Source organism: Fusarium subglutinans (assembly GCF_013396075.1).
Source record: "Fusarium subglutinans strain NRRL 66333 chromosome Unknown NRRL66333_c0000401, whole genome shotgun sequence".
Taxonomy (NCBI): domain Eukaryota; kingdom Fungi; phylum Ascomycota; class Sordariomycetes; order Hypocreales; family Nectriaceae; genus Fusarium; species Fusarium subglutinans.
The window spans coordinates 1-19,735 of record NW_023502464.1 but is presented as its reverse complement, the minus strand read 5'-3'; the positions used below and the strand labels follow the sequence as shown (position 1 = coordinate 19,735).

Genomic DNA, 19,735 nt, shown 5'->3' with positions numbered 1-19,735 from the left:
TAAAAATAAGGAATAAAATATATAGCTTAGATAGCTTATAAAATAATATAGAATATCTATTTTAGTTAAATTATATCTATTTTTTAAGTATTTTAAATTCAAGCTTAAGATAGGTAACTTTTAGTGTAAAATGGTTAAATTGTCAGAACTTTTACGCACCCACTATACCTTATATCTAAGGCCAGAACGCCAGTGCTTAGCTTTAAGCTTATACATATATTATGTTATTCCCCAGGCCTTTTTCTCCCGCACATTTCTCCTCCGTCACCTCTGTTGATTCAACTGTTTAGCACTTGGCCGGCCTTTCACCCTTATAGCAAGATCTACAATGGCCACCCATAATACAGCCAATCCCAACTCTGTTAAAAGATCTCGCATTGGGGAACGCACTCTCTTAGCCTGCAGCGGCTGCAAACAAAAAAAGCTCAAAGTATAGCCCTTATCTCACCCGCCGTCCCTTCTAATACTCAGCAGTGTGATGGAAAAATCCCAAAATGCCAAAATTGCGAGAAGAGCGGTAGAGGTAAGCCTTGATCCTCTGGCCTTGGCCTGTCATCTCGCTCACATTTGGGCGCAGAATGTCTCGTGGAAGATCCCGCGACAGGGCTCTTTCGACCAAGGGATTATATGCAGTCACTCGAGACACGAGTCGCTTATCTAGAGGGCTTATTGCAGCAGGCGAGACCCGATGTCGCTCTGGATCATCTTATGGGCCTCGAGAAGGATTCTTCTAGCTTCTCTCCTTCGGCAGCGACGCCATTCGTGGGCCCGTCTGAGTCTGAGTCTGCAGGCAACGGTCAACGAGACGCGTCGGCGGAGGCAGAAGATGCAAGGGATCAACTATCGACTGACGTGGCTTTACTATGCCTGACTACTGCCAGCAAAGAGCCTCATTACTTCGGTCCGTCCTCAGCCGTATCATTCTCGCGTATCATTAGTACAGCCATAGATCTTCCAAAGAGATCGCAGGCGAGTACTATTCGGTTCGAGCATGGCGGCTTCTTAGATTGGAATTGTCCTCAGCCGTTTGCCGTTAGTTTCCCGTCCCCGCCTCTAGGTACTGCTCTGTCACAAGCGTATTTTGGAAACATTCACGCGCAGTATCCCTTTCTTCATGAGCCAACCTTTCGCTTCTGGGAAGAGCAGTGCTTCAAAGCAGACCTCTCGGGGAACCTTTCTGCAGCTGGAGATATGGCGCAGTTCTTTGTGTGGATGGTAAGCACGCTGTCCAACATAGCCTCGATTTCTGACAGCGTTCTAGGTCTACGCAACAGCGTCCCTGGCTTTGGGCCCAGCTCATTATGACACAGCTGAGTCTTACTACAAAATGGCCCTTAAACATCAGCCCGTCATTCTTGAACTTGACAGCATTGAGTCCATACAAAGTCTCCTGTCGTGCGCAGTATACTCTATAAGGTCTCCGGCGGGAGGAAGTCTATGGTGAGATTGGAACACTTTTTTCAAGCAAACGTTTTGTCTGACCGCCCTTAGGAAGTCGTCTGGCCTTGCCATAAGATATTGCATACAACTTGGCTATCATCGAAGCGCCTCCAGGTTCCGGCGAAATGCTAACCCTTTAATCGCTGAAATGTCCAAGAGATGTTTTTGGGTCGCCTACGATATCGATCGTGTGGCTTCCTTTATCCTCGGTCGCCCTGTTGGTATACCAGATGACTGTATTGATGCCGAAGTGAGCATGTGGCGTCGCTGCTCTCCAGTTGACTTGCTAACCCACCAAACAGCTGCCCTTGGATATTGATGATGACAAGATCAACGCGCTAGGTTTGTCACAAAATCCACGCGTCTCTCCCAATGAGCCGCCTACAAACATGACGGGCGCCATCCATGTCATAAAGCTACGTCGTTTGTGGTCCAAAATAGGCAACACTATATACCCAGCGATGACCCAGTCGCCCGTCAACCAGGAAGTAACCAAGAAGCCACTCATGGATCAGCTGAGAGCAGAGCTAGAAGCATGGCACTCTGAGATCCCTTACGCACCAGACACGACAGGCTTGGATCCACTATCTGTCTTCGCATCGCGCGAATGGTTCCGACTGGCTTATGACCATTCAATACTTATATTGTACAGGCATTGGATTACTCATAAGGCTCTACCTGGCGAAGAAGATTCTGTTGAGGAAGCGTTGGAATGCTGCATGCAGAAAGCTAAAGAGCTATGTCTTCTCTACCGCAGGCTCTTCCAGTACCAATCATTGCAGTTTACGTGGGGGTCGCTTCATATTCTCTTTCTTGGAGGACTCACGTATCTATATTGTATCTGGAAGTCCGCCAAGGTACGACATGTGACCAAGAGAATGGATATCATCAACACATGCATGGCTTGCAATACTGCGTTGGTTATCATCGCAGAGCGGTGGAACAAAGCTGTGCCTTATCGAGACATCTTTGAGGTTTTGTCAGAGAGAACTATTAGCCTCGTTTGTGGAGATGGCAGTCTATCACGAGGCGCAAATGAAGAGTCAAATGCATCGGACCGGAATCAACCAATTGAACCTCAGGCCGTCGGAGATTGGGCCTTGGAGATTGGAGCCGATGACATACCAGTTGATTCGGAATGGTTCGTTCTAGAGTTGCTTCAGGGGATGAGTAACAACGAAGCATAGGTAGTTGTAGATTATTCTAGAGTAGTGATCTTCTCGCTGAAGTTATGCCAGTAATCGAGTCGGTGAGAACCACATTCTTCAACGCCTTGGCGCTTTTTGAACCCTCCATAAGCACATTCACGTGCTCTACAGATGCAGGGCTACGGAATCGCCACGCGCGAACAGCTGGCCGGTCCAGTCCTACTCCTTCAATGATATCCACGACCCAATTCCCGATGTTGGGCAGGAATTTAAAAGCATGACCGCTCCCGCCGGTGACTACCATCAAACCTTGTCGTCCCGGCACACGATCTATCACAAAGTGATTATCAAATGTATCTGTATACCAACAGAGCCTTGTAAAAGCAACGTCGCTAGCCTCCTTGAGGACCTCAGGCATGTGGCGGGCAACAAAAGACCCAATGGTATCCATGGCTTGCCTGGGAATTTGCGTTACCTTATCCCCCTCAGACCAGCGCGTCACAGGCACGCTCCTCTCCTTGCCGTCTGGCTGCATTTGTGGGTTCGTGTATTTCGTCCCTCTGTAGCCGATCTTGAGGTGACCTTCTGCATCGACAGGAAATCCATACAAACCTCCCCGAGCCCCATGTCTCATGTTGTACATCCAAGTCGGGAACCTCTTAGGAGAAAACTGGCCAAAGATTGGAGAATCTAATGGGATTTTGAAGACGACGACTGAACCAGCCGTCGCCTCGCAGAGATAGTCGAGCTCGGGAACAAGAAGTGGTGTTTGCGGACCGCAGGCCATGATGGTGAGCTTGGCGTGGTGTTCTTTGTCATCCTTGGTGCGAATCCCAATGATATCTCCTCCACGCTTCAGGAACGAGTGAAAAGCTCCGGCGTCTTGACCAAAAACGAACTTGACGCCATGCTTGCGAGCCTTGTAGAGGGCAAGACGACACGACTTATTAGCAGCGACAAATCCACCGCTTGTATCAAGGATGCCCGCCATGGAGTTTCCCCGAGTACAGGCTTTGAATTGATCACAATTAAAACCGAGATCGTTGGCTGTGCGCACATCCTCAGCAGCAGTTGTCAAGAGTTGATTCGTCAAATGCAACTTCTTGGCGTTCTGGACACTTGCTTTTTCGAAGGGAGGTAACTCGTCGCCTTCATTGAAGGAGATGGCTCCGTTGTTATAGAAGACTTTATCGCTCGAACTCATGCCGGGTGGCACTTCTCCGCCAGCGAGGTCGGCGTTCCACTGATTCCACATTCTTATTGCCTCGACCGAGAGCTCTTGATACTCGATCTGGGTACCGTAGGATGATCTGATGATCTTGTTAAGATCTTGAACGTGTTAGTCATAGGGGCCCAATAGCTCTAGGCCGGAGTGCTACTGACCTGCCGAAGCCGCATCTGAGCCATTCTGATAAGAATAGAGACTTTTATCGTAGTCTTGTTTGTCGTATACAATGATATTGCTGTAGCCTCTCTTGGCGAGATGCAGAGCTGAGCTGAGACCAAAGATGCCTGCCCCCACGATCACAACAGGGTCTTTTTTCTCTAGAAAGGTCGCCATGGCAAAAGCGTGCTGACCTCTATTGTCACCAACGTGTCTATCTGGCTGTCGCCCGTGTTAAATTGCCAGACCAAGCTAGCTCCTGTCGGTGGGGATTACTGATAGGAATGCGGAGGCTTCACTAGTCCACTTTCAGACGAACCTGATAAGGTCAGTGGAACAGATGAAAAGCCACTCGGTGGATTCCGAGCAAGATATACCTCGCTTTAATCTCTATCGAGCCTAGCCTCGGAAGAATCCAGCTCAGCGATAACAACGTCGGAGCGAGATAACCAATCTAGGGTAGTCTAGACAGTCCGTCGCGTGACAGGGCAAGCTTCAACACTTTGGTTTATAGAACGAACATTACAGCAACCGACGCCATGATATATTCTGAGATGAATCCCTGATAAAAGGTTAAGAATAAATAAGTATCTTCTTAGTCATATTCTCAAGTCCCGTTCAACTTATCCCTCCAACAAAAATAGCAATTGCACTTCCTGCAATATGCATCTCGCACGATATCTTAGCGATTCTTCACTCGGCAAACATGTTCGCAGCATTCGAAACTCGCCTCCAGAGGTTATCTACAACCGTCAGCTTCTAATGTCGTCGGCTCTCTATGCTATGTCCGGCTTGTGCATCAGTTCGTTCCCTCAACAATCGGAAGACTGTCTCTAACCCTTTGCAGCATGGGATCAAGGCTCTAGCTCCGTCGTTCCGTCTCTCCCAGGCTTTTCAAAGGCTTTCGGCATTACCTCAGCTGCGAATCCCAGCGAGGTCGCCAACTTTATATCTTTCGTCTACCTGACAGCTGGCGTCGGATCCGCCCTGTCATTCTTCATCAACGATCGAATCGGACGCCTTTGGTCACTGCGACTCTACTTTGCTATTTGGATTATCGGTCAGCTCATTGCAACATTCTCTTATGGAAACAAGGGTGCTCTGTATACCGCCCGCTTCGTTTCTGGACTTGGCATCGGTCCTTTGACCGTCACAGGCCCTATGTCGATTGTTGAGATTGCACCGACTGAGATTCGCGGCCTCTTGACCGTATGGTTTAGCGTTGTTATGCTCCTAAGCTTGACTGTCAGTACCTTGACCGTATATGCTTGCTTCCTCCACCTACCTGCCTCTCATCTTCAATACCAACTGGTTTGGTTCCTTCCAACCATCATCTGCGGCATCATCATTGCTGCAAGCTTCTTTTGTGCCTGCGAGTCCCCACGATGGCTCATGCTGGTTGACCGTAAGGAAGAAGCTGTCAAGACCCTGGTTACTCTCAGAGGTCTGCCAGCTGACCACCCCCGCGTCGCCGGAGAAATTGCAGACATTGAGCACCAAATTCAAGCTGAGAAGTCACGATATGCTTCAGGGGGCGGGTTGAAGGACATCCTGAGAGAAACCTTTATGGTGCCTGGAAACCTTCGGAGAGTTCAACAATCTTTGATCTCGTACCTTTTGGCTCAACTGTCTGGTGCAAACTCTGTTACCAGCTACCTGGTGCCGATTCTCTCGTTGATGGGAATAAATAGTGCTCATGGCAATAACCTATTCCTGTCTAGTATGTACTCCTTGTCTAAATTCTTTTACACACTCATCGCCTCCTTCTTTTTCATTGATGCTCTGGGCCGTCGGAAGTCTCTCTTCATTGGAATTACCATTCAGTTGATTTCTGATGTCTACCTCGGAGCGTATATCAAAAGTCACCAGGACGGTTCTGTCGCTCCAGGTGCTTCCACCGCCGCGATCGCAGCCATATTCATTCATGGATTTGGCTATGCTGTTGGTAAGTCCTTGCTCAGATCCTTTTGATACCTATCGTGCTCACAGTCATCAATCAAGGCCTCCTAGTTCTTCCATATGTCTTTGGGGCAGAGCTCTGGCCTAATAGCATTCGATCGTTTGGCTCGGCCCTCAGCCAAACCTTTCACTGGCTGTTCTATTTCGGTATCAACCGGGCAACCCCTTCGATTCTCTCTAGTATGCACAACTGGGGAGCCTTCATTTTCTTTGCAGGATGGTGTCTCGTAGCACTTGCCTATGTCTTCATTGCTGTCCCTGAGACTGCAGGGTTGCCTCTCGAGCACATAGACGCTTTGTTCGAGTGTCCGTGGTGGCAAATTAGATCAAAAGCCAAGACGCTCCATATCACTACAATCTCGGGCTCAATCGTTGATGAGGAGAAGTGAGTTTTACCTCATGAGCACGTATATCAAGGCAGTGGCGCTTACAATGTTAATCGGCAGTCCAGAGAGCGTTGATTCAAAGTACGAGCAAATCGCGACAACAAGCAAGCAGACTGATTCTTAAGATTCATCAGGTTGTTATGGTTCCAACTTCATACAGATAGTACACAAATTCCTAGTCGTAAATTGGACAATAGGATTGCCGAGTAGGGTGTTTGGAACTATGAATAAGGTGTAGCATTGATCATTTCAATTAATTGATCTATTCTTTGTGGTTTTAGATGCACAAATGTATGGGCCAAACCAGAGCCATACCTGTATGATACTCTACTGCATTCTTCCAAGGCTTATGCTACGTGACAACGCTTAAGAGAATCCTATTAATGAATACAGCCAGTGAGATTGTTTTAAACCAATGCTTCCAGAACTTCTCGTTATGACTATATTTACTGTTTTATAATCGATCCAGGAAAGCACTATTTGGGTAATTATCAACGAGATACACTAATGACGTTAGTTCTCGCCCTGACCAATTTCTATTACTGAGTACTGACTGAACGAGGGCAATCAATATCGATCTAACTCTCGTATATTCCGCTCAATTACAGGCTAGCTCTCAAATGGTTTGCGTTTACAGGGCTGTTGGCTATGCCATTCTTGAAAAACGCTCTGATGTTCTCAAAACATTCTCTCTCAGCCTTCTGAAACGCAACATCCGTCAAACCGCCGAGGTGAGGTTGAACAATGACGTTATCCTGGTCCAAAAACCAGGGATCAACGGTTGGCTCATTCACCAGAACATCAAGACCAGCTCTTGCAATCTTGCCCGATTTCAATGCCACCTTGAGAGCGGCCTCATTGACAATAGCTCCACGAGCTGTGTTAATAAAAAAGCTTCCATCCCTCATGGCATCAAATTCTGCTGGACCTATCAAGCCAGTCGTCTTTTCATTCAAGGGGCAGTTAATGGACACGATATCAGACTGAGATAGGAGTTCGTGGAGGGAAGAGCAGTATGTTGCATCGTACTTTTGTTCCAGCTCGTGAGAGAGTTGGCGACGGTTATAGTATTTAATCTTCATGTTGAAAACTGCGGCCTTTTTGGCGAGATACTTTAATCCTCAGTTAGCTAACGAGTGCTAAAAGCCAGAAGGTAGGATGATTATGCGCACCTTTCCGATGGACCCCATACCGACGATACCAAGCGTCATGTTGGTGGGATCACGAGCTGGAATGAGCGAGCCAGGCTCTCCTCGCCACTTGCCTGCCCTTGCCGTGCGCTCAGCCTTGGAAGTGTTTCTGAGAACTGCCAGGATGAGAAATATGGCCATGTCTGCTGTCGCCTCTGCAACAGCATCGACTGAATTGCAGAAAAGAATGTTGTTCTTGGACATCCAATCAACATCAAACTCATTGTATCCAGCAGATGCAGACGTGATGATGCGGCAGTCGGGAGCCAACGACTTCAGAAGACCCTCGTCGAAAGGCTCAAAAGGCGGCGTGCCCATGCGAATGACAAAAGCATCGACAGGACCCTTTTCTTTGATCAACTCTGGCAGAAACCGCTGAGTCTCGGCGCGATCATTGGCCTCAAGCACGTCAAAGTCATGGTCCCGGCCAAAGGCTTCAAGGTAATCAGCGCCAGCGAATTTAGGCGCTCCCAGGCTAACAACGTGGGGTCTCTGGGAAGTGCGGCTTGGGGACATGATGGATGAGAGTACGGACTGAATGTAGAAGAGCGGTGCGACGGCCACGGTATCGCGATTTGACCAACTAACTATATGAAGCGAGACGGGCCATCTTGGATGTCTGGTAAATTCATGACTCCTAAAGCAGTAAAGATTGACAAGGAAACCTCCGAAGGCAGCTCGAACCTCCCGGTAAGCCCCGTGATTGGTGAAGAACGAAGCCCCGCACCACTAAGCCAACCCGACCCAGGCGATGACTTTCTTTCCAGATGAAATAACCGGGTGTAAGTAGGGACGGGATATCTGAGCCTCACTGTTCAAAAAAGCATCCAAGAAGCGATAATGGCTCGAGAGTATACACATTCAGACCCGCCGTTGGGCTTTCTCGCTGTTGAAGTTGACATTCACCGTCCCCCAGGCGATCCCTTCAATCAGAGTACATGGCCCTTTCCCCTCATCCGCGAAAAGGTGATAGGCACTTCAGAAGCTCAAATTGTCACCAATGGCAACTACGAAGATGCTTTTATTGATCGTTTTGTGCAAGCCGCGACAAGACTCGCAGAGAGAGGGGCTGTCGGCATCATTACCAGCTGCGGCTTCTTGGCCGCTGCCCAGACCAGGTAACCCGATTTCCAGCCTGGTCTTGTTAGTCCACCACCCGCTGAACAAGTCAGATTAGCAGCACTGTCCCCCATACCTGTAGCTACGTCGGCCCTCGTTCAGGTTCCCAGCCTCCTGGCCATTTCCCCTGTTAACAGACCTATCGGGGTGTTGACCTATGACAGTGCGAGACTGAAAAGCGCTCACTTGCTGGAGCTGGGCATTGATTCTAGCCGTGTCCGTGTATGGGGACTCTCGGATGACAGCCATCTCAGGGACGTTTGCGCGCGTGGAGCGAGCTATGACGCCGATCGGCTTGAGAGGGAACTCGTTGCCGAGGCCAAATCGCTGGTACTTCAACATCCTGACGTCGCCGCAGTGGTCTTGGAGTGTACAAACATGCCACCTTATGCAGATAGGATTCATGATGCGATTCAAATACCGGTATACGACGTTTATACAATGGGTATGTGGTTCTACTCCGGGCTGACGAGACGGAACCCGTCGTCGTGGAAAGCGTCAGATGCGAGAGACACATGAAAATGACAACTAGTACTCCCTAATCGCTATTTCCACAGTTCTGTCATACGTGAAAATCTCTATCATTGGACTAGTAGGCTGATTTATACTGAATTTTGTTTACTTAGCTTCCCGCGGCTCCGGAGAATGTACGCAATACTCCATTAGTTCATTGGAATGCTGCAATATCACGGTGACTAGAGCATGGTGATGCCATTACATACAGAGCTACTAAGAAATCTTTGAGGCACTCTGCTTCAAAGGAAGAAATAAACATTCAATGTAATAAGAGGATAAAGATGAAGGATGTCTCCAAGAATTGAGCATTCTATTGCAAAAAGTCGCCCCCAGACCTAGCTAGAATGTATTGGTATTCTGGCTCGAACTGCATGTACATAACCTCTGGGGTTCCAGTCCCATCCTTTGTGTACTGAGCCTCTTCGTCACCCACAAACGTCTTTTGCAACCCCGAGCCGGTGATCGATGCTTCAACCAGAAGCTGTGTCTGACAAGCTCTCTCCAACGCGATAAAGAAGGCAGCTGCTTCAGCAATAGTGCCGCCCGATGTCAAGATACCATGATTTTGTAGTATCAGGTTCTTTTTGGTCGGACCCAACGTATCAGCAAGTCGCAGACCCTCCTCTTTAGCGAATACGACACCACCGAAGTTGGCATATACCGCAAGGTCGTTATAGAACATGCAACTATCCTGATTCAACATGTCTATTGGCTTCCCAAAGGTGGACCATGCGCGGCCATAGGGGCTGTGGAAGTGGCATGCAGCATTAATATCAGGCCGTCGTTTATGGATAGCTGCATGGATAATAAATCCGGCAGTATTCACTGGCCTGTCTGCACCACCGATACGTTCTCCGTCTTCATTTACATGAACCATGTCGGACACCTTCAAGAGGCCGAAATGGACTCCGTAGGGATTCAGCCAAAATGTATCTGGCTGAACCGGGTCTGCTCTATAATTTAGCTTATCAGTGGCCTAGAGTGGGCTATACCAACCTACCTCTGAGACTGATATGGCCACTCCCTCCATCAGCGAAGCCCAATCTCGCAAATATGCGAAAGGCGCCCGCCATTTGCTCCAATTGCCATCGTCTTTTAGCTTCGGGGGTGCTGAATTGTGGAATTTGATGGAGTCTATCTTTGGGTTGACTTGTAGACAGGGAAACCTTGGAGGTTGTCGTGGCAGTTGTAGAAGACATGATGTATGCTTTGTTGTGGCGCTGAAGTCGATGTGCTTGACAATGCCTGAACCATTGTCTTATACCATCGGTAGCGCCTCATTTGGTGGGTTGCTACACTAGGACGCCTTCGGTAGCCGCCGTCATTGGCTGATGCGGTTAATTTAACCTTACCCACCCAGTGAACTTGTACACCCTCGGCACTATCCGCAGCATCATACGATGTAAGTTTTAAACAATGAAAGACGATATGGAATCTGATATTATATATGATATATGCGCGGCGACTGCCATAATTGATTCATTCTAGCACTGGCTATCATTACTCTTTATCCCCCTTTCCTCTTGTTCACTATAACTAAAATGCCTGCCATCAATGCCATATCGATCCCGGTTGAACCATCTCTCATGTATCGAGGTGATGATTTTGCAAGCCCTGTGGATGTTCGAGCAGCCTTCACCTCGGCATTGTCAAAAATGTACCGAAATGAAGTGCCCTTGTATGAGAATTTGGTCCAAATCGTCCATGCAGTAAATACGGACGTGCTTTCTGAGCATCCGGACTCGATGAAGGATGCTCTACTGTCTCAAAGACTTGATCTAGAGAGGCATGGTGCCATCAGACTGGGTACCCCCTTTGAGCTACGGACTATGGCCCGCCTCTTTGCCATTCTTGGTCTGAAGGCAGTGGGCTACTACGATCTTTCTGTCGCTGGACTACCCATGCATGGCACCTGCTTTCGTCCAGTTGGCCTAGAATCCTTGAATCAGAACCCTTTCAGAGTCTTCACCACTTTGCTCAGACCTGAGTTGATCGTCAATGATGAAACTCGTGAGCTTGCATTAAAGTTGTTATCACGACGCCATATCTTCAGTCGCAGACTTCTGGAGCTGATCAGTTGTGCCAAGAAACAAAACTGGCACCTGAAGATTTGTGAAGTCGAGGAATTCATTCACGAGGCTTTGAAAACTTTCAGTTGGATGCCAGAAGCATCGGCATCCGAAGAAGAATACAGAAAGCTGTCCAAGGAGCACCCTATCCTTGCCGACATCGCCTCATTCCAGACTACGCATATCAATCATTTAACCCCTCGAACATTGAACATTGCGGCAAGTCAAGTGCAAATGCGAAAGCAAGGCCTTCAAGTCAAGGATCGCATCGAGGGTCCTCCTCCACGTCAATGCCCGATTCTCCTCCGTCAAACGAGCTTCCTGGCACTGGAAGAACAAATCAGATTCCGCGATAACCATGGGACTCTTATCCAAGGAACTCATCGAGCTCGGTTTGGAGAGATTGAAGAACGAGGAGCCGCCGTGACAATTGCGGGGAGAAAGCTTTACGATGAGCTGTTGACCAAGGCAACAAGCACCATCTGTAAGAGTTCAGGTGCACAGGGCCCTGGAGCAATGGATGAGGTCATGCGTGATGCCTTTAAAGCCTATCCCGACACGTGGTCAGAACTACGTAAGCAAGGCCTCATTTACTGTACTTATCACCGTACAGGTACAGAAAGCTTTGATATCACAAGGACGCTATCCCTAGAAGACTTGGTTGACCGGGGACATCTCAAAGCCAAGCCTATTACATACGAAGACTTTCTCCCATTCTCTGCAGCAGGTATCTTTGCATCAAATCTAGAATATGGCCAGGACAAGCCTTCACAGGCCAATGGGAATCCTAATCAGCAAGGCTTTGAGAATGCTTTGGGATCTGTATTATTGGACCCTGAAGCGTTGTATGCAGACATACAGCGAGAGAGTATCATGAGATGCGGTCTAGCACCTGGGGTGGTTACTTACTAATTATTAGAGATTTGAGGTGGTTTTTAATGTATGCAACCTGAGTACATTATAAGAATAAGACCATGTATATTTCGAAGGGGCGGGGAAGTTCTACAAGGTCGATTCAGTCAGAGGGATTCGGAGCCATTCTTTGTTCCCTGAACCGGTCGCTGCATGCAGCAAGTGAGGCGCACAATAATCCCAATTGCCGTTCTGCTGAGCAAATTAGTCAAGCAGGGCTCGGACTGGGGAGTATTGGAGCAAGCCTCTCTAGTCCTGTTGCGATGATGATAGGGTCACGTATTTTATTTGGCTCTATGTAGAAGCATGTTATGGAAGCGACCTGGGACATCAGTCACTTTGACATCCTGAATTTTCGCATGGCAATAATGAAGCTATAAATGATGAGACTTTTGTCCCTGGAACCAGGATTTCAAGAGGGCAGCCGCTCAGTCGAAGAGCATGGCAAAAAGAAAGGTCACTGTTATTTATTTCAAGTTCGACTTGATTAAGTAGTCATGCCGAGTTTACCTTCTCGAGCTTTGATGACGGCGGTGCTGGGGGAGCTGTCATAATTATAGCCTTGTGAGCAGCGGCTTCAACGTTCCAGGCTGATGACGTAGTGGCAAATGGAAGAGGGTTGGCCAGGCTCATTTTACCGCTCCCTCGGGTGATAAAAGTAAAAACTTTTGGGATGAAGAAAAAAGGATTTGGGTTGCTCGGGTATCAGTAGGTTGTCGGGCTGGAAGCGTCGGGTTAGGTGCAACAATAGCTAGCCCCGCGGGCGTGAGAGGCAGCGCAGGAAGTCAGCATAACGTAACCCATGTCAGGCATATTTACGTCCTTCCTGCACACGAGAGCCGATGTCGCTCTCTAACGATCACGCTCTTATGACTTTATTACTCACCTTTGAGCTAATGGGAGGTTCCCCCTCGCAAAAGGAGTCTGTCATCTACCATCCTTCGGGATCGAGGTGTGCGCCCTCTGACACCATGTTTGATAAAACTCTCCTGATGCATTTAATAAATTACCTCCTTTCTGAGCCACTCTTACTGCCGTCGTCTATTCAATTACTAACCCCCTCCCTCTGTTATTAGTTGTGCGCCTTGGCAAGCTGTGCCATGTAAGCCGGATGATTAATCTTCCATTCTGTACTGCAGCCGATTGGCCAAAGCCTGATATTAGTCATTTATGCCTCATTACTTACAGGATGCATTTCATGCCGGTACCCAGAGTTTGTCCCTTCTCCTCGATTTTCTTTATATCACCAGGTTCAGTCCACTTCAATTTCGCCCCTATATCATCATGATTTCTAGCAACAATAGTGTTTGGGTCGTGACTGGCGGCAATAGAGGCATTGGCCTTGGTTTCGTTAAAGCCCTCCTTGCTCGTCCCTCCGTCACTATCATCGCCACCGTTCGTAACGACCAAGCTCGTACAGCTCTCGAAGATGCTACTATGGACCTAGTAAAAGGTGACGGCGCGATCTTGAGGATTGTCCGGTTGGATTTCACCACCGCGCTCTCCCCTGACCAGATTTCCAAACTTTTCGACCTTGATCACGTTGATGTTCTTATCAATAATGCTGCCGCCAGCTACAAATCCTATCCTGTGCTCGAAATTCCGACCGATGACCTCCGCTCCGCCTTCGAGATCAATACAATCAGCCCGCTGACGGTCGTCCAAGGGCTTTGGCCCTTGTTGCAAAAGTCATCTGCTCCCAAAGTAGTCAACGTTTCATCATCTGTTGGCTGTATCAACTACCATGAAGTAGTCGCTGGTGCATATGGACCCAGCAAGGCTGCATTGAACTGGCTTACGCGTGCTCTGCATTTGCAGAATAAGAACTTGGTGGCCTTTGCACTTCACCCTGGATTCGTTAATACGGAAATGGGCGAATCTGCTGCTACGGAGTGGGGATTTCCTCATGCTATGCTCGAAGGTGTCGAGGAAGCGGTGAAGGGAAGTCTTGGAATTATTGACAGTGCTACGCGGGAGAGTGTCTCTGGCAAGTTTATTAGTTCCAAGGGACAGGAGCTTCCCTGGTAAGCCAGCTCCCTTTGAAACGGATTTGTACACGCCTCAGGGAAGGTCTGTAGAAAGTTAATTTGGCTATACCCTCAATATAATCACGATGATGTTTCAGCTCTTTATCGCGTTGCTCTAGACTTTAATGCTACTACTACATGGATATATTAACACTCTGCACCCCTAATGACCATACCGCTGTTCCTATGCATGTGATTCGACAGTAGATCGACTATCGTCCTGTAGCCCCTTCTTACAGCTATCGAAAGTGCTGTATCACCTCTGTTATCAACAGCCTGTACATCAGCCCTGCCTGTCTTGAGAAGTACCTTCATGGCTTCCTCGGCACACGTTTCAGCAGCGTATATCAACGGTGTCCTCCCCGAACCATCCTTCTTGTTGACATCGTACTTAAAAGATTCGTGAAGTCTATTGATTGCATCAAGATTGCCCATTCCGATAGCCCACCAAAACAATTTTCGTGAAGTGTCGTTGCTTTCTCTATAGATAGAGAACCCTTTCCGACTGAGTAGTAGCAGAACCATTCTATGCTTGCTATAGTCCAGAGCCCACGACAAGGCCGTTCGTCCCAAGTTGTCGGAGAATTGAGGATCAACTCTAAAATTGCCCAGAAGAACCTTGAAAATGTCCTCTTTCCCCCGCTGAATAGCCCACATGAGTGGTGTTTGTCCTCGAAGTGTCCGATTGGAATCAACCATGCTCTCGTCAAGGATAAGTTTAATCATCCTTAACCTCTCACCTTCTATAGCCCACCAAAGAAACTTCTCCATTTCATCCCTTAGAAGTATCATCTCATAATCAAAATCAGCCTGGGGCGTAAAACAGTACTCATGGTACTCATTCATGATAGATTGTGCAGAAGAGAATGCTAGATTTTCCAAATCTTCCTGATTACCATCAATCATTTCTGTTTCAAGCAGTAGCTTGACAATACCAAGACACCTAAGATCAATGGCGACTAAGAATGGAGTGTAACCATCTTTATTTTTGATGCTGATATCAATCTGGCCTGTGCGGAGAAGGAGATCGACCATGCCTTCATCTTCGTAGTGAACTGCTATTAGGAATGGTGGATCATAGTCGCCCCATCCTTGACTGGCCAGTTTTATGACGTTTGCGTCCCTGCGTAGTAAACTGTCCACAAATTGGAGTTCTTTCATCCTGACAGCTTTGTAAAGCAACTGGTGCAATTTCAAGACTCCCTGGCCCTCTTTCACAAATAACAGTGCAAGGTCGATTTGATCATATTGTATAACCTTCTCAAGGGTTGTAGAACTGTCAAAATCCGCTAAGAAAATGGTCGAAGGCGAGTCCCGAAATAAGACCACGGCGATATCGTAGTGAAAGTTTTCAATAGCTACCAGTATTGGGGCCTTATCATAATGACCTCTTGTGTTTGCGGAAGCACCGTGGGACAATAAAAGACAGACCACTTCTAATCTACCTCCGCGTGTAGCGACCGAGATTGCCTCCTCAAGTTCCTCATCCTCATCCTCCTCATATTCATCTGCATCTTCATCGAGCCCGTTCAAATTGTCAATCTCGACACCTCTGTGTTTCTTTGTGTTGCCGCCACATTCAAGCAGAGCCTTCAAGAGTTCGTGTAAGATGTGAGGCTGCTCACTGGTCCGATTTAAACATCGCGTTGTAAAATAGACAGCACCGTCGAGGTCTGAACCCTCTTTTATGAGCCGATATACTAGTGCCTTATCCTCTTGACTTATGGCATAAAACAGCAGGGACTTCTCGTGTTTGATCTCAGCACCTGCATCAACCAAGTCTCGGATAACCCTATGTGCTTCGATGGACACGGCTAAGCCCAGGGGTGTTTCACCGTCAACATTAGTGGTATTCACATGACTGAGGTATCTGCATGGTATTAGAGTGCCTCTTGACCAGTCTTCTGAAGCAACGGCGTCATTCTGAGCCTGCCACATCCTTGAGCGTTCCAGTATCATTAGGGCCAAGTCTTGTGAGTCTTCTCGTAAAGCAAGCTGAAGGGGGGTATTTCCTTCGAGATCCTTAGTATCCAAGTGTGAGCTGTTTGGCTGCAGCAAAATATCCAACAGGCTAGCCGAATCAAACGCTATCGCGAGGTGAAGAATTGAGGCGTCGAGGAACGGCCAGCCTCTAGGCGCATGAGTACTCTCGGGGTCCATTATTCTCCATATCTTTGCGAGCATCTCAAGGCGTTCTTTCCGATTCCATTGGATCAATGTCATCAAGTCAGCCTGGCAAATAGCTCCTTTCTCAACACCCTTAATATGGTCCAGAAGAAATGTCACTCCATATGGCATTAGCGGGAAGGTCGTTGAGAGTTTCTCTCGGGATAGGCCGTTTGCGTGAAGTATTTCGTCCAAGGTCAAATATCTGAGAAAGGATCTCGAGATCTCATAATGGCCAGCTCCAGCTGGGGACCTAGATAGCGACTCATTGGCGAGAAACTTCTGCGCAACAAAATCTGCAGCTGACTGATGTATGAACTGAGCTTCCCGGCTCCATTCTTCACCCCCAGGCTCATATTGCTCATAGACGTCACGATTCTGGAACTCAACGAGACCCCTGGAGATATGCCGGACACGCACCTCGAACTGAGATAAAGAATCCGACCAGTTACAATGAGATCTGAGCTCCGAGACTGTTGTATAAGGCATGTCTTTATCAGTAGTGAGTGCCTCTCGAAGCTCTTGGGCTGATAAGGGTCGTTTGGCAAAGAGAACCCACTGAAACAGCTTGGCCATCTGCTTGTGCTTGTCCTTAGTTACCCCCTGCAATATGATATCGTACAGATCATCGAGGTCTGGTGGGGTCGCCGATATAATATTAAGTAGGTCTTCAGTTCTGGCGCCGGCCATGTCTTCCTCCAGTACCATTTTTGTGATGAGTATAGCCCATTGAAAGCCTCCATGGGCCTTCAACAAGATCTCTTTCTCAATCTGTCGCCGCCTTTCAACGGGCTGAATATCTTCTAGTCGGCCTTCAATGACAAGTCTGATGTCCTGGTCATTTCTCTCTTCCACATAAACCCTCGCCATCGTCTCATGGCCAAGTATCGGAAAATGCCTCGATGAAAAACAGATCCTGACCATGGATCCCTCTCGCTCAGCATTCTCTGCTAGGCTTTTAAGGGATATTAGCAGATTTCTGGCATAATCCCCAGACTCATCAAGTGCATCTATGAATATCACCACCGGCATCTCTTTAGTACCCTCAATCAAGAGTCTGGACAAGAACTTCTCCAGTTCTTTCTCACTCCACTGCCAACCGTGCTTCTGCTCATATGATCCGTACCGCTTCTGTTTATCTTGGAAGACTTCTGTGAGCTCCGCGAGGTACTTTGGAAACGACAAGAGCAACGAATTTAGCAAAGCTCGAAATATACCCAACGGCGTCTGTTGTAATGTTATGCCGCGTCCATGGATGAAAAAGGAAGCGATAACTTCCCCGGACTTCCTGCGGCTCATCGTATCAGCTGCGAACTTCATAAGAGTCGATTTGCCTGTTCCAGGACATCCTTTGATCCAAAAGAGCCCGCGATCTGTTTCCATCCATTTCCGATATTTGTAGTCTTCTAGAAGCCAATCGCAAGTGTCGTTTGCGTAGGAGATCTCGGAGTATCTGTGCTCTTGCTCGGGGAATGATAGCGGTTTTAGGCACTCTACATAGTATTAGTGGCATATAACAACCTTCTACCGTGGCACTTACCCTGCTCGTCATTTGAAAGTTGAACACAAGCTAGAAGACATGTGAGTATATTGAACATTTACCTATCGAAATCTAGCTTCAAACCTTGTGGCCCTTCTCTTATACCTGCAATACCATGCCGTCCTCGTGATACACCAAGTATAGGACGGAGGGCAATCAATACTCTTCGGTACAATTGATCATGGACGCCACTGTATTTGACCATCTCAGAGTGATTGCGGTTGATTGGGTGCTGCTTCTGACAACCGCATGTTGCCGAGAACACTTCTACCAACACTTCGCTGGTGCCAGACATCTCCCATTTGCCATTTATCTAGATGCGGCGTTAGAACAGACAATGCTTCTCGACGTGTAGACGACGCACCCAAATTGCGGTAGGGGATTTTTCCGTTTCATAGAATGACACAACAGAGAGGTTCCTCGCTTTGGATATTTTGCCGAACTCATTTTGTAGGTGCTCGAGAAGCGAAGAGTTCCGGCTGAGAGACTCGAGCAGTGCCCGATTGGGGTTATCCTTTACCAGAGGGACCAGACACTTGACTTCCAAACCTCGATGGGGAACCCCAAAGAAGGCGAAGCCGGAAACAGCGTTCAAGATCGAAAGGTCGGGCCCAAGAGGCTCTTCTTTCAATATTCGGACGGTCTATCCGCCGTTAGCTGATAGGCCTTGTAAAACATTACGAAAAGACTAACCTCTTTGATGACAAGCCCACCCAGGCTATGTCCGATGAATAGTATCGAACGAGGTTGGTTTGAGTCCTCGTAAGCATTAGTTATTGAAGAGATGGGGGTCCACTTGGGTCACATACACGAATGTCCTCAAGGTCAATCTGCAATGTTCTTCCCAGGTCAGTCAAGCTTTGGAAGGATTCACTTCCGACAAGCTGACTACTGTAGCCGTAGGTCAAAATCCTTGCATTTGGGATGTCTGATGGCAGTGCATCTCGAAGCCAAACGAAGCGACCATTCTTTTCCTTGAATGAACCCAGCGCATGTCCTCCAAGGCCACAGACTGCAATCAAGCTTGACAAGAACGTCAGCCAAAATTCGCTGATGAATTGATTTTCGTCAACTTACTCAATCTGGCAATCATTATCGCTTGTGCGATGAAAAGGTGTGAAACCTGTAAAGTGTGTGTCGAAAGCAAGAGACTTGCTGAAATCGATGTCGTTGTCGCCAGATAAGTCGAAACTCCACTCAACTTTTGTGCGATCGGATAAACATTATGGAATTGAAGGAAAACTGAGTGTCGCGATCTTGCTATTTGGATCGGTGGGGGAAACTGCAAGCGAGTAGACGGTGGGACTGGCGTTGGGCTCGAGTGCAAGGGTTTTCTGAATGAGGCTACAGACCTCACTCCTGGTCTGACATTCAAGCGGGATGCCCCGAAGTCTGAAGTTTTTGTGGCTAACTGCTGCCATTGCTGATACTGCCTGCGCTTCGAAGAGACACTTACATGCTCGAACGAGACGGGATGAAAAAGGTGTAAAACTTTGACTCAGAGAGAAATATGAGCAGGGCGTATTAGGACTTCCTTTGCAGCTGAAAAGCTACAATAGGCGCCCAGAATGCCTTGTATGCATGAGTTAGGGGGTGGATGGGACCTCAGCGAATGATAATGCTTATAGTCATGCACCGAGGCGTTGAAAATAGGCCGACTTTGTGTTCAAAACCTTTATAGCTTAATAAAGCTTTATTTAATAAAAACCTAGCCCTAAATATAACTAAATCTCTAATAAGCTTTTCTACCTAATATTACCTGCCAGTTTAACTTTTCCCCTTATTACTTACTACTTAACTTATTATTAAAGATATATAAAGTTAATTCTTTTCTATAAGTTTATTATATTATATATCTAAGCTATATTTTATATTACTT

General features: G+C 47.6%; 8 protein-coding genes across 8 annotated transcripts; 4 read left to right on the top strand and 4 right to left on the bottom strand.

The window, feature by feature from the left end:
- Nucleotides 1–328: 328 nt before the first annotated feature.
- Nucleotides 329–2,627, top strand: FSUBG_13814 (transcription activator acu-15; the record flags this gene model as incomplete). Its single annotated transcript, XM_036678745.1, has 6 exons — nt 329–361; nt 406–523; nt 578–1,215; nt 1,262–1,440; nt 1,492–1,690; nt 1,743–2,627. The coding sequence occupies 6 exons, from the start codon at nt 329–331 to the stop codon at nt 2,625–2,627; spliced, it is 2,052 nt and encodes a 683-aa protein (XP_036530729.1).
- Nucleotides 2,628–2,643: 16 nt separating this feature from the next.
- FSUBG_13813 (fructosyl amino acid oxidase) lies at nt 2,644–4,149 on the bottom strand (the record flags this gene model as incomplete). The annotated part of the gene is made up of 2 exons (XM_036678744.1): nt 2,644–3,917; nt 3,972–4,149. The coding sequence occupies 2 exons, from the start codon at nt 4,147–4,149 to the stop codon at nt 2,644–2,646; spliced, it is 1,452 nt and encodes a 483-aa protein (XP_036530728.1).
- Nucleotides 4,150–4,635: 486 nt separating this feature from the next.
- On the top strand, nt 4,636–6,441 carry FSUBG_13812 (quinate transport; the record flags this gene model as incomplete). Its single annotated transcript, XM_036678743.1, has 4 exons — nt 4,636–4,774; nt 4,820–5,917; nt 5,962–6,316; nt 6,378–6,441. The coding sequence occupies 4 exons, from the start codon at nt 4,636–4,638 to the stop codon at nt 6,439–6,441; spliced, it is 1,656 nt and encodes a 551-aa protein (XP_036530727.1).
- A 478-nt stretch (nt 6,442–6,919) lies between these two features.
- Nucleotides 6,920–8,023, bottom strand: FSUBG_13811 (glycerate-and formate-dehydrogenase; the record flags this gene model as incomplete). The annotated part of the gene is made up of 2 exons (XM_036678742.1): nt 6,920–7,429; nt 7,490–8,023. 2 exons carry the CDS (start codon nt 8,021–8,023, stop codon nt 6,920–6,922), a joined length of 1,044 nt encoding a protein of 347 aa, XP_036530726.1.
- Nucleotides 8,024–8,485: 462 nt separating this feature from the next.
- FSUBG_13810 (fuculose-phosphate aldolase) lies at nt 8,486–10,341 on the bottom strand (the record flags this gene model as incomplete). Its single annotated transcript, XM_036678741.1, has 4 exons — nt 8,486–8,642; nt 8,703–8,969; nt 9,478–10,090; nt 10,143–10,341. The coding sequence occupies 4 exons, from the start codon at nt 10,339–10,341 to the stop codon at nt 8,486–8,488; spliced, it is 1,236 nt and encodes a 411-aa protein (XP_036530725.1).
- Nucleotides 10,342–10,683: 342 nt separating this feature from the next.
- On the top strand, nt 10,684–12,123 carry FSUBG_13809 (DUF1338 domain protein; the record flags this gene model as incomplete). Its single annotated transcript, XM_036678739.1, has 1 exon — nt 10,684–12,123. One exon carries the CDS (start codon nt 10,684–10,686, stop codon nt 12,121–12,123), a length of 1,440 nt encoding a protein of 479 aa, XP_036530724.1.
- A 1,284-nt stretch (nt 12,124–13,407) lies between these two features.
- FSUBG_13808 (ketoreductase) lies at nt 13,408–14,151 on the top strand (the record flags this gene model as incomplete). Its single annotated transcript, XM_036678738.1, has 1 exon — nt 13,408–14,151. The coding sequence occupies one exon, from the start codon at nt 13,408–13,410 to the stop codon at nt 14,149–14,151; it is 744 nt and encodes a 247-aa protein (XP_036530723.1).
- Nucleotides 14,152–14,313: 162 nt separating this feature from the next.
- Nucleotides 14,314–19,277, bottom strand: FSUBG_13807 (ankyrin protein; the record flags this gene model as incomplete). Its single annotated transcript, XM_036678737.1, has 9 exons — nt 14,314–14,334; nt 14,388–17,809; nt 17,857–17,886; nt 17,962–18,169; nt 18,221–18,499; nt 18,550–18,615; nt 18,666–18,879; nt 18,934–19,057; nt 19,226–19,277. 9 exons carry the CDS (start codon nt 19,275–19,277, stop codon nt 14,314–14,316), a joined length of 4,416 nt encoding a protein of 1,471 aa, XP_036530722.1.
- Nucleotides 19,278–19,735: the final 458 nt, after the last annotated feature.